Raw genomic sequence first — 13,297 nt, 5'->3', positions numbered from 1 at the left:
ATTATTTTTTTCTTCTTATTTGTAATTTGACCTCCAGAAATGACTCTTTGAGCATGTTGTTTTTCTTCATCTGGAATTTGTATGCTCATGTAGTAGTAATTTTAATTACTTCTCTAGTTAGATAATTGAATGTTTTGTGATTGGATTGCTTTGCCAGTTTAATGGCACATACCACTTTCTTTGATACAATGTGTAACCTTACAGCATTTTAGTTCCGGTGGCTGCCATTTTCTTATTTAATTTAATTTTAATTATTTTAAATATTTGTAAAAAATTTTATTTATTTTGTAACTTCTGATATAATACATTACAACTTTGAGAATGACAGATGTAAGGGAATTGACCTGCAACTAAAGAATGAAGTAGGTAAACGGAAGTGGGCCACGTAGTCAAAGTGGGCTAAATGGCCAAAAATGGTATCAAACAGAAAAAAAAAAAATCTGGGCGGGCTGGGTTGGCCCGTTTGGCTAGGGCCAGCAATCTGCTGGCCCGTTTTTAAGCGGGCCGATTTGGCCCGGCCCGCTTGGCCCGCGGGCCACTTGGTGGCGGGCCGGGCCGGTCCGTCCCGGCCCGTTTGCCATCTCTGCTCTTATGCTTTATTTTTGTTTCTAAAAGTCTCCATAATTTACATTTTGTGCTATGACACCCCTCAATTAGTTGTTAGGTTACTTGTTGATTAATCAACTTAAATTTAATTTAATTATTATTTTTCTAATTCTCATTCTAATTAAAATTTAAAAATAAAAAAAGCTAACAGACATCGCCAATATCATTATTGTTGATCCTTGATTATTTTCTTATCACTTTACCCTATTTGTGACAATAAGAAAATGAAGCTTGGATTGAGGGATGTAAGGTTTGAGAGAGCAAATTGACTTCATCATCTTCTTCGGTCTAATTACTATGTGTGTGTATATATACACATAAAAAAAGAGCCGACAAAATTTGAGAGATCGACAAAGAAAAGAAAATTGACAAAATCACAAAAAATTTCTATGCAAATAATTTGAATTATAAGAGATAGAAGTGTAATTTATTATATATATATATATTTTAGTAAAACAATAGCTTGATTAAATTTCCTTTCGTGTCATATTTGAGTTGTAAACAAAATTAAAATAACTTGTAACATATCCATGTAAAATGGGTTAAAAATGCAATAATTATGGGTAAAACTAGAATTTGTTATTTTTGTAATTATTTTTTTCCCAAGAAAAACAAAGAAGCGAAGCAGGTGGGACAGAAAGCAGCAAAGGCTGGATGAATAGCTTCTTCCTCCTTCACATTTACATTTCTTATCTCCTCAAGTACTAATGGCTTCTTCATCAAGCGTTTGCTTTTTGTCCTCAACCACACGCCGCTTGTTCGTCTCTGTATCCCATTGTTCTTCTTCTTCTTCTTCTTCTTCTTTTGCTCAGAGACCCAGAAGAGAATCAAGCGACATTTCCAAAGGGTACCGCACAATCTGTCTGGGGAAGAGAATGCTCAGCCTCTCCGTTGCCGCAATTATCTTCTCATCATCGTCCATTCCCACCCTTTCCAAAGCCACGGCCGATGATTTAGAGCTCCAAAGGTACACAGATTTGAAAGAGGGTTTCACTCTCCTCCTGCCCCCTTCTTGGATTAAGGTTTCATTCCCCCTCTCCTCTGCGAATTCTGGTTTCATTTTGTTTGTGGTGATTACTCTCAAGGTGAATGTGGTTAGGCGTTTGGATTGTTAGGTGGATAAAGCTGGGGCCACTCTTCTGTTTGAGGAGCCAAACAAAGCCGCTAATAACATCGGAGTTGTGGTAAACCCTGTTCGTCTTACAAAGCTTGAAGAATTTGGCAGTCCTGAGTTTGTTGCAGATAAACTTATTCAAGCTGAGAAGCGCAAGGTAATTGGTTAAGCTGCTTGTGTTTCTTTCAAGACCATTCCATTCTCAATTGAATTGATTGTGGGTTGGAGGAGGGGATGAAGATATTGAATTGTGGGTAGAAAGGATAATGCTAAAATATAATTTGCAATGAGGGAAGAATCCGGGCTTTGGTAGCAACACTAAGGTTGCTTCTTTGTGATTGGAATGCCAAGACCAATGGGTCGAGTTGTGGATACAGTATCTTTGCAAAACTGTAAAGAGAACGTTAGGTACAAATACGATCCTCTCTAAGCCCCGTCCTTGCAAAGTGGAGAGCCCCTTAGCATGGGGACACCCTTTTCAAAATTACTTGACGGAGCACAAATTTGTTATTTTCTAAGAACACACACAGCTTTTACATGCTGTTTAATGTCTTCATAAAATTATATAATATGGTATGCCATATCGTATGCTGTTTTGTTTAATGATCTTGGTCCATAAACACTGACTTAGTGCTGCAGTGAGTCAGTGACATACTTTAGAACGATTTTTTTTTGCTTTCAAGACTACTGCTATTTATAAACAAGATCACTAAACTACTACTATGAAATTATTTAACAAAATGCTATTGGTCGTTCCTCTTCAGGATAAACCTGTTCGTTCAATAAGCGGTTCTTTTAAAGGTTTTAAAAAATAGCAAAAATTTGCTGGTTGAACCAACGGTCCTTGAGCTTATTGGATATTATTCAGTTCTTTGCCATGATCAAGCACAACAATAGTTTATGGGTCTGCTGATCCTTAGGCTTATTAGCTACATTTTTACCTTTTTGCATAACCCATAGTGACAGCATGGGTTAAAGGGTTCTGATATATGCTTACATTTCACTTATCTGTCAAAATGTTTTCCTGATAAACTTGTCCTTTCAAGAGAGAGCATTTGCTATTGTTTCTACAATTTTTCCTATGATTTTCTGCCCTAATTTATGAATGCATATTTGCGTGGGGGAGAATAGAATACATCTTTCGAGGGTTATTGGGCTGTGAAAGCTAGCCCAAGGGAGGCAGTACTTTAACATGCCACAGCACTGGCAGGTGTTCTGCTATCTTGGTTTGGTTTTTGTAGAAGGAAACAACTCAATTCTCAAGCCCCTTTGTTGTGGACTAGCAAATGTAACTGGCCAACTGACCCGCACAAGCTACCTGCTTGCTTTTTCTTCATATGCTTGTTTTAACATTCCAGCCACTGAATTCGGTTAAGGGAGAAGAAAAATTACGATTAATGCTTTCATGTTTGTTTGTTCTGTTTCCATTACCACTATTATTAGATGATTCAGCAACTTGCAGCTGGTTCATATTAAAAAAAACAAGGAAAAAGAAAATGTCAGTAGAAATAAAGCTTGCAGTTAGATTTAGATGGATATTTGTGTGTGTGCACAGCTTGTGCAAGTTCTAGGTTGGTTTTTGTATTCACGAGTTCCCAATTTGGACAGGAAAGCACCAAGGATGCCGAGGTAATTGAAGCTTCACAGAGATTAGGCAACGGAGGCCTACAAGTGTACGAGTTTGAGTACAAGGTCGATAGCACCAGGGGCGGTATGAAGAGGATATTTTCGGCTGCATTTGTGGCTTCGAAGAAACTCTATGTTCTTAACATTGCTCACTCTGACAAACCAGAGAGTCCTTTAGACACAGGAATGCGCGAGATATTGGAGCAAGTCCTTCATTCCTTCGATACCATTACCACGCCTATGGCTTGAATCGACACTTCTTTCTCAGTGATTTCGTGCTTTGCAGCTCTGCTCTTACATTCCAAGGCAGAGATAAGCAGATGTTTTTTGTCATATTTGCAGTATATCTCAGAGCACAGAGAGGAAGGAGTTAGGTATGAATGCTGAATGGTGGTTACCTTGGCGGTTAGGGTAGCTAGGCAGCAGGCACCTTGAATGGAGGATGTACATGCATTGTGTATTTCCTTGTCTTAAGATTCAGAAATCTATCTATCTGTTGGGAAGAGATTCGTAAGAACATGTGATTATGAACTTTTGTTCGGAAAGAAATGTCCTCTTCCCATTAATAGGTTTTGTTCAGAGTCTATACTGTTCATGTGGATACTGCTTGATTGTCCATCTCTTAGTGCCTGGAAGCTCACATCTTCTATAATATACAATACATATACTACATTCTTCCACTTTCAAAAAAATTTCATGTCATCTCTAGTTATATTTACTTTAATATTAAATTTATATTTATCTTTTTTTGGAAAACAAAACTTAACTTCGAAATAACTTTTTGATAACAAAAATAAAATTTCAAGAAATGATACCATAAGTATATTTATTTTTAATTTGAAAAAAAAACATTTAACTTAGAGAGAGATTGATGAAAAATAGGGTAAAGTGTCAAATTGGTCACTGAACTTTAAATTAGTCAAATAAACCATTGGATTTTCACAAATTGGGTTATATTAACCAACTATCAACTTTTTGTTTTAGTGTTATTAGACTCAATCAATGATAGATTAACATGCAGTGGCTTATTCGACCCTTCTTAAAGTTCAATGACCAATTTGGCCCAATTAGGGTCAAAATTTTGTGGTTAATTTGACACTTTGCCAAAATTTTCAAAATGAAAGGTCATTTCTAAAATCTCACATCCTAGTGATTGATGTTTGGAAACGTACATGAAAATTTGTGATTCATTTGTTTTTGCCCCTTTTCACATTGACAATCAAAAGCACTAATCCATACCAACAAGAAACTGAAAAGAAGATTTTTGAAAGGTGCAAAAAGATTTACTTTTACCCACCAAGTGTTTAAATAAATTCTTGCCTAAATTTATGCATCTTTTACTTCAATATTAAAGACATTTCTCGATTGACTTAACAACAATATGATAAAACTCTATAGAATTTTACCCGCAAGGGAACTAGATTACACGATTCACTATCAAGTGGTTAACAAGCAATCTGAAGGTACTTTGTTGATGTTTTTCAAGTGCTTATTACCCATAAATTTTGACCAGGTTTTTTCTTTTTTGCTAACTACAATTAATTTTTGACTTCACAAGAAGCCAAACATTCCCAAATTTGCAAAAGAAAGGCAAGGAACAACCTCATTTATGAAAATTCAGTAGGTTATTTGACCCATTTTAAAATATAGTAGTTAATTTGGTCTATAAAATGGGTCAAATAAGCCACTAGACTTTCATAAATAAGATTAAGTTAGCCAACAATAAATTGTTGATGGTGTTACGGTTGCCTAATGGAGTTGAAATGAAAAATTGATGTTTGACTAATGTAACCAATTCATAAAATTTCAATGATTTATTAACCTATTTTAAAGTTCAGTAATTAATTTAGCATTCTGTCCAAAAAAATATGAAAATTTTAAGAAAAGATATCACATCTATATTTATATTTATTTGGAAAATAAAACTTAAGTTAGAAATTTTTTTTGATAAAATTATAAAAAATAAAATTCCAAGAAAAGATATCATATTTTTTTATTCTAAAAATAAAAGTTAATTTAAAAAGAAATTTTTGACAAAAAATATAAAAATAAAATTTCAAGAATAGATATCATATCTATATTTTATGGTAGATTATATTTATTTAAATGAAAAGATTAGATTTATTTAAAAAATTCAAACAAAATTTCCCTTCAGGCTTTATTTTTATTTAAAAATGGAAAAATTACATATACACCCTCTCATAGTTTGACCCATTTTTAAAGATTATTTATACTTTAAAATTAGCCTTGGAAGCCCTATGGTTTCATTTCTTTGCGCCTACACCCCCTCCATCCAAATTAAGAGTTAACGTTATCTATTATTTGTAGTAATATGCCCTAATGCTAGATTTGAATGACATTTGAATGGGAATTTTGATGTGTTCTTGTATATAATAAAATGATATTTTATCTTCATTTATAACTATCTAATTTTATATGAATGAGTCATAGATGTCTTGTTAGAGATCCCATTCTTAAGTTATTGAGAATGTGATAACGAGATTTTTTTGTACAAAAAATCATAAATTGTTTATGTTATTGCTGAATTACAATAATTAATTTAGGTATAGGAGACCGTCTAAAGATAACACAAGGGTGGTTTATCCGGATGATGAGTGACTCTTTGGAGTAATGGATGACTCTCCCAAGGTGGAGTGACAATGGTGGATGACCTGTCTGAGCGATGGATTGTTGTGACATATTTTTTGATTAATGGGATAATATGTTTGAGGAAAAACCAAAATTAGAGCCAAGAAATCCAATTTGTTGAAATCATATTTTGAAATCTATAAAAAACCCAAATATGGTTTTGGTTCAAAAATTCAAAAGTTTGAAAAAATCTAAAATTTGTACATTATATTTTGAAACTTATGTTCTGTATTTCAAAACTTAATTTAATTATGTTTCTGTGAATGTTTCGAAATTCAATCTGATAAGATTTTAGATGTTTCTTTGAATGTATATGTCATGTTTCAAAACTTTAACATTATGTTTCAAAAATTCCATGGTATGAGGTTTTGGTTTATAAGTACACATATTTTGAAACATGCATGCTAGATTTTGAAACCTCTATGGTTTCTAACAACAAAAGCAAAAAAAAAAAAAAAAAATTTAAAATATATTTTTGTGGAATTTGTTAAGTTGTATCTAAAAGCAATCAAATCTCTAAATTCTTTTTGGTGAAAGAAAATTCAAATTTGAATATGTAATCATTGCAAATCTTGAGTGATAAATGTTGTTGCTTTGCAGTAAATGTTATTCCAGTCTGTAGGGCCAGTTGTAATGGTCAGATGTTTCGAAACATGGAGAATGTTTCGAAACCTCAGTGAAAATTGAAATGTTTCGAAACCTGATTAGTTGTGTTTCGAAACTTATTTTAAAATTTTGTGAAATCTTGTCTCTAACGACAAGAAACGGCTAAAATTTTGTATTTTCATATAAATAGCAGGTGTTTGAAGATGAAGAAAGAGTAGAAGGGAACAAAAAACATTTATTGAGCTCTCAAAGAAAAATCCTCATACATTTATTGTGCATTGAATGTGTAAAGGATAAGCAAGTGGAACCAAGAAGTCTTATTGCTCCTAACTCTCCTTATCTCAAGCTCATATAAGAGATTTGTACAACCATTAGTAAAGTATCTATTGATATCAATATTTCGTGAGTTATAAGCTCAATCTCTTTTATTTTACTATTAATTTGTGAGGTTTGAGTTTAGGTTTTGTTGACGTACGAGAACCATCAACCGGAGTTCAAGAACCCACAATGCGATAACAGGTGCCGAAGAGTAAGGAACAGAAGCAAAAGAACAAACAAGAAGCACACAAGATTTTTACGTGGTTCGACCCGAATGATGCCTAGTCCACGACTGTTCTCTGGTTATTCCGGCAGAGTCACAGTATGTAATTCAGTCATCCCTCTCTCTACAGTGGCGTATCCTTCTTTATAAATAGAGTCGTGTTGTTTACAATTCGAATCAGTTCTAAGTATGGAATGAGTCTATTTCGTTGATGGCGTTTTCCTTATCGGCTTCAAAATATCAGGGATATGTTCTTTGTCTTTCGGGATTTGAATTACTTCTGATAGGTAGGTGTATATCGCTTCCGATTATCTCACGATCTTCTAGCTGTTTTAATCTTTGGCGCGTCTTTCGGCAAAGCTGAAGTCATGATGTTGTGATGCTGGGATGTTGTTTTGAGCGAGCTCGCTATTTTTAAGCGACTTGACTTTTTACAGTAAGACTCTTCATTGGTGGTTCTCGATCTCTGGGCCTGGCAGGCCTCTAAGGAATTCCGGCCGGCCTATTGGGCCTTGGGTATTTTGGGTTCGCCCTGCGGGATCGGGTCCAGCCCGTCAGCTGATTCCCGGAGATCGCCCATAACATAAGCCCCCCAGCTCTTAGTGCGATCTGTGGACTGAGAGCTGTTTTAGTTGCCGCGACTTGTTTATCCACGTTTTAGACTATCTCCCGTCCTTTCCTCGAGAAACGTTTCGAATGGCACGTCTTGTCCGTACCACTTTTAATGTGCGCACTTTCCCATTACTGCGCGTGATTATGCCTGTGGGCCCCACGAGATATCGTGCGGCCGATTTATTTGGGGCATGCCGTGAGTCGTTTTCTGATCTGACGACCGAGATCTTTCGAGTGAAAGGTATAAATAACGGGTAGAGGCTACCTTCTTCCCTCTTCACTTGTCATTTCGAATTTTTGCTTGTGCAAAGGCTTTTTCTTCCGTCTCCGCGCTCAGCATCGGTTACGATCGCCTTCTTAGTTTTTGGGTGCCTTTGCTGCCGTTCCCGACTCCGGCACCACTCGCCTGCTATTTTTTCAGTAAGTTCCAACTCTTTTAATTAGCCTTTTGGTTAGCTGCACTTCAGTCTTATTCACGTACTGCCTTCTTCGTGATGGCCGTCTTTTTCCAGTTTTGGAGCGTCGTTTGCCCCTTTTTGGCTCGCGGCTGTAGAAGTGAGCTCGGCTCATGTATAGATATCTTCCGAGCTGGAATGTCCAGCCCCCCCTTTGCTTTAGGCAGTGTCCTTGTTTTGCGGATCTTGCGCGACTTGATTGAATGGGGGAGCCCTTAAGGCTTTTTTCTATCTCGCGAGTACTGGTCGGCTTCCGGTGACCTGACTCTAATCTTGTCGTAGATGTCTCTCTCAGGTTACAGGCGCCGCGACTACAAGATAGGAGACATGGACACTCCGACTTCTTCAGAACCATGCGAAGGGTGGGAAGAGACTGTTCAAGGGCCCTCATCTCGGCGAGATGGGGGCGCTCGGGAACTCGCTTCGTCTCAGCGGTCTGAGGATGACCGAAGCGCCCGTGAGGTGTTCGAGCGTCATCATTCAAACGTGACATTCAATGAGCTTAATTCATGGGTTAGGGAGTATAGCTTCCCTTTGAGCTCCAGTGCCATGGTTCCTTCTCCTGATGACCATGCTGCCAACCCCCCTAAATGGTTCATTGCTCTGAGCCTTCAACATCTAGAATCTGGTTTTAGGTTTCCAGTCCCTCCTTACTTGATAGCCCTCCTGAATAACCTGAGACTTTCACCTTTCCAGCTCACCCCAAACTCCAACACCCAACTTTCTTCATTAGCTCTCCTTTTTAAGAGGGCAGGCCTTGAGCCTCCATCCCCTAGGATCATTAGGTTCCTCTTCTCTTTTAAGGGTTTAGGTAGCGGGCTGTACTATCTCACCGCTCGTAGGTCCAAATATAAAGATCTCCTGCTAAAAGGTAAGGCAAAGGGGAAGTCCAACATAAGGGCATATAAGGTACGGTGGTTTTTTGCCTCTTGCATTTCTTTTCACGAGCTCACGAGCTACGGCTTCGTTCAATGTCCCAGTAAGCGGGCTTATATCCTTGTCTTTCATGCTTTTCGCTTATTCTTTTGACTAACTGCTTTCTTTTTCAGATACCTTTGGTGAAAAGCCCAGCTTGACCAAGGACGAGGTTGAGCTGCTCGAGAGTGTTGCTGCTCTGAAGACGGACGTCGATGACATCGAGCCTTCTGACGACCTGCTTCGCAAGTTCAGGCTCGCCCCCTCTCTCAACGTAAAGGAGATAGACAAGAAAAGGATAAGGGTCCCGGGGAGGAAGGACGTTAAGTTCGCTCTTGAACAGATTGACTTGGGTGCGAGCTCGGACGAAGGTGATCGAGAAGAACAGGCCAGTCAATCGATGCCGAAGACGGTAAAACTGAAGTACGCCCCATGCGGCAAGTCAGCGGTGACCTCTGCTGCAACTCCTTCAGCTCCGACCTCGCAGGCTCGGGTGGATGTGCCCGGGTTTGAAGGGTCTATAGTACCTGCGGCCGATCCTCCGGCGATTCCATCTGCTCTACCCGCCCCAGAGACAGTCACGACCCACGACCCCGAGGTGGTTGTGGCCATACTTGCTCGTAGGAAGGCTCGGGCCAAAGGTCAAACTGCCTCAGCTTCTGGGAGCAAGAGGAAGGCTCCATCGACTTCGTCTCCTACTACAAGGAGCCAAGCCGAGAAGAAGAAAAAGGCTGCCGCTCCTCCGGATTTTGCGGCCCAAGAGGTTTCTGCGGGGGGAGTATACTTCGACCTCCTTTTGGACAACCTGAACCGAGTCCTTGGGAATTCTGCCTAGGCCTTGGAGAGGGAAAGTGTTACGGGAGAAAGACTCCCACTCTTTTCTGCTCGTCACGGCTTCTTGGTAAGCTTTCCTTGTTTTTCATATCTTTGCCGTCCCTTTTGTTTAAAAGTTTACACATTTTGTTTTGCTTTTCAGTCTGTCCTCAGCTGCGTCAAACAAGCGAAGGAGCTCTTTGTCCTCTTGAAGGAGAAGGAGAGGCTTGCGACTCTCGCTAAGGACCTCAAGGAGGATAAGAAGAAGTTGCAAGATAGCCTCTCCTATCTGACGGAGGAGACCCGGAAGATGCGGAGTCACCAGGAGGGGCTCGCAGACCGCGTCCGGGTGGCCCAGGAGGCTAAGAGGGAAGCTGAGGACGAGCTCTTTAAAGAGAAATCCATGTATGTCGAGGCCTTTTCCAGTTATAACGTGAAGCTCAAGAAAGCTTTGGAGGAGCTGGAGGAAAGCAGGAAGGCACAGAGGTTGGCCGAGGAGCGAGCTGAAGCTATTGCTCGCGAGCTGGAGAAGTTCAAGGAGGAGTTCGTGCGAAAAAAAGTTGAGGTTGGAGCTCGGGTGACCCAGTAGTGCGAAGAGGCTGCTTCAGAAAATTCAATCGAGTTTCTGTATTCTTTGTGGACAGTTCACCCCGATCTGGATGTCTCTTTCTTTGGTGCTGATGCCGTGGAAGAGTTTGCAAGGTATGCAGCTGAGGCAGCTGAAGGAGAGGCTGCTGGGACTTCCACTCAGCCTGATTAGACCGAGGTAGCTGAAGGAGAGGCTGCTGGGACTTCCACTCAGCCTGATTAGACCGAAGCTACCCATCCTACTCAGGATGCTGCCGGCCTTCCTCATGAAACCGCGATTCCCCTCTCTAGCTAGGGTTTTTCTCTCTTTTTTTTTGTAAGACATTTATGTTTCAATGAAACCCCAATGCTTTTGTATCTCTTTGGTTTTTTCTTCGAGCTCAGATTTGGTTGAGCTTTTGGGTCTTGGTAGCTCAAGTCTCGACGGGTCGAGCTTCAGGGTGCAACTTTAGAGAACTTCATAAATAATCAAAGTAAACTCAGTCAAAATTTTGAAAAAGTGGAACTTAAACCTGACTTATCGAGTAGAGATGTTAGGTCATGTCGGAGCGGGATTTGAATTGGCTTTGGGTCGTTGTTTCGAAATTTTTGCACTGCGAGCTCGTTATCGTGTGTTCGAAGACCCATCAAGGAGCTCGCGCCTCGCAACGCTTCGGATATTGGCCCAGCTCAACGCTCAACCTCGCATCCCCTTACCTCGCATCCCCCAGCTCGCAGTTCGTCATGCGATCTGGGAGCTAAGGTTTAATTCGCCGGCGACCTATGCTTTGCTTTACGAAGTTTGACCGTCGTCTTGGGACTTGCCATATCCTTGGGAACAATTTTTGGACTCCGAAAATAGTCAGCGGACCCAGGAACGAGGGCTACCATTACGGCCCCACTTTTCATGGTTTTGACCGTGCGTCCCCCCTTGTTCTAAGACGGGACTTATAAATACCCCATTTGTTTTCAAGCTATCAAGGCATGTTTATTCTGGGTTGCTTAGTGGAATGTTCTTGTAGGCATGAGGCTGGTCGCTGTACTCCAATATTTCAACTGCGGCCAAGCGGTCCGGCAATCTTCTTCTTCATTTTCTGTCGAATGTGGGACGAAGAGGATTGTCGGCCGCTCGGTCAAAGCTGAAGGTTGTTGGATCGCGCGGCTAAAGGTTGAAGACTGCCGAGCCTCTTGGGATCCGGCTAACTGTGTCTTTTTCTTGCTTTCTGGGGAGGCCAGAGATCATTGTGGACTCTGGTTATCCTCTAGTTTGTTTAGGCTTCATTCCTTCTTCATGCTGTAGTTCGGTAGAAAATTCTTGGATCAGATACCTTCTTGTAATAAAACGATGTTCGCTTTGAATTAATCCTGCGATCTTAAAGAGTTTCTCAGAACGATTGTTCTTTAATAATAAATCTTTGATTGTAGGTCGCAAGTTTCTTGTCTCGAAAGCTTTGCCTAGTTGAGCAGCAGGTCGTAAATAACCTTCAGACGCTTTAATCAGTTCGTCGAGAGGATAAATGATCTACTGTTGAAATAACTTATAAAACCAAAATGAGCTGTTGCAAACATAGAGAGAGAGAGAGTTGTATTGCGACTTGGCCGAATCATACGCCTTCATAGACCATTTCACGATCTCAGCTAACGGGCTGTGGCTCGAGACGAGTTTCCTGTGGGAGATATATTCCCACGGAAAAGTTGATGACAGCCAAGATACATGTCCGGGTAGGTCACCGAGCGACCTCAGTTAACATATCAGGGCTTTTCTTGTAAATTCGTATAGGAGTCGAAGATCCAGCCAAGATATATGTCCAGGTAGGTCGCATAGCGACCTCAGCTAACATACCGTGGCTCTTCCATAAGTTTTTGCATGGGAGTTGAAGACCCAACCAAGATATATGTCCAGGTAGGTCGCATAGCGGCCTCAGCTAACATACCATGGCTCTTCCATAAGTTTTTGCAATGAAGTTGAAGACCCCACCAAGATATATGTCTAGGTAGGTCGCATAGCGGCCTCAGCTAACATACCATGGCTCTTCCATAAGTTTTTGCATGGAAGTTGAAGACCCAACCAAGATATATGTCCAGGTAGGTCGCATAGCGGCCTCAGCTAACATACCATGGCTCTTCCATAAGTTTTTACATGGGAGTTGAAGACCCTACCAAGATATATGTCCAGGTAGGTAGCATAGCGGCCTCAGCTAACATACCATGGTTCTTCCGTGGTTGGCTCGAGGGGGGGGGGACACCCAGGTAGACCGTAGATCATAGTCGTATTGGAGATGAAAGGGGTCTCAAGTAGTGATCCCTTCGCTCAAGATGGAAGTGGTTGCCCAGGTAGGCGCCAAACCGTGACATTGGGTCAAGATGAATGGGCCTCAGCTAGCAAACCACGATCTGGGGAAGGACCAAGAGGAATGCTCAGATAAGCCATAAACCATAGCTCGTCGACTAAGATGAATGGGCCCCAGCTCGCAAACCATGGTTTTTACCCTTCCCCCGAAAATGTTAAGATGTTGTGGTGGAGAAAAGACAACAAAGTGCAGCAAAATTGATCAGGCAAGAATTTATTGATCTCAATCGAGCTTAAAGAATTGCAACATGAAACATAGGCAAAGATAAACACTTTTACTGATAGTAGGGGCGGAGGTGCTCCGCGTTCCAGGCTCGCGGAAGGACAGCCCCGTCCATGTTGGCTAGATGGTATGCCCCGTTGCCCAAGTCTTTGTGGATGACAAAGGGTTCTTCCCAGTTTGGGCCAAACGTGCCGTCACTGGCTTTTCGAGCTGCGGGAAG

At 40.6% G+C, this 13,297-nt stretch overlaps 1 protein-coding gene across 1 annotated transcript; it reads left to right on the top strand.

The window, feature by feature from the left end:
* The first annotated feature begins 1,270 nt into the window (after positions 1-1,270).
* On the top strand, positions 1,271-3,925 carry LOC127798947 (psbP domain-containing protein 2, chloroplastic). Its single transcript, XM_052332605.1, has 3 exons — positions 1,271-1,628; positions 1,722-1,877; positions 3,329-3,925. Exons 1-3 carry the CDS (start codon positions 1,314-1,316, stop codon positions 3,593-3,595), a joined length of 738 nt encoding a protein of 245 aa, XP_052188565.1. The 5' UTR covers positions 1,271-1,313; the 3' UTR covers positions 3,596-3,925.
* The last annotated feature ends 9,372 nt before the right edge of the window (positions 3,926-13,297 follow it).

Source organism: Diospyros lotus, chromosome 4, assembly GCF_014633365.1.
Source record: "Diospyros lotus cultivar Yz01 chromosome 4, ASM1463336v1, whole genome shotgun sequence".
In the NCBI taxonomy this organism is placed as follows: Eukaryota; Viridiplantae; Streptophyta; class Magnoliopsida; order Ericales; family Ebenaceae; genus Diospyros; species Diospyros lotus.
This window is presented reverse-complemented; position numbering and strand designations above follow the sequence as displayed.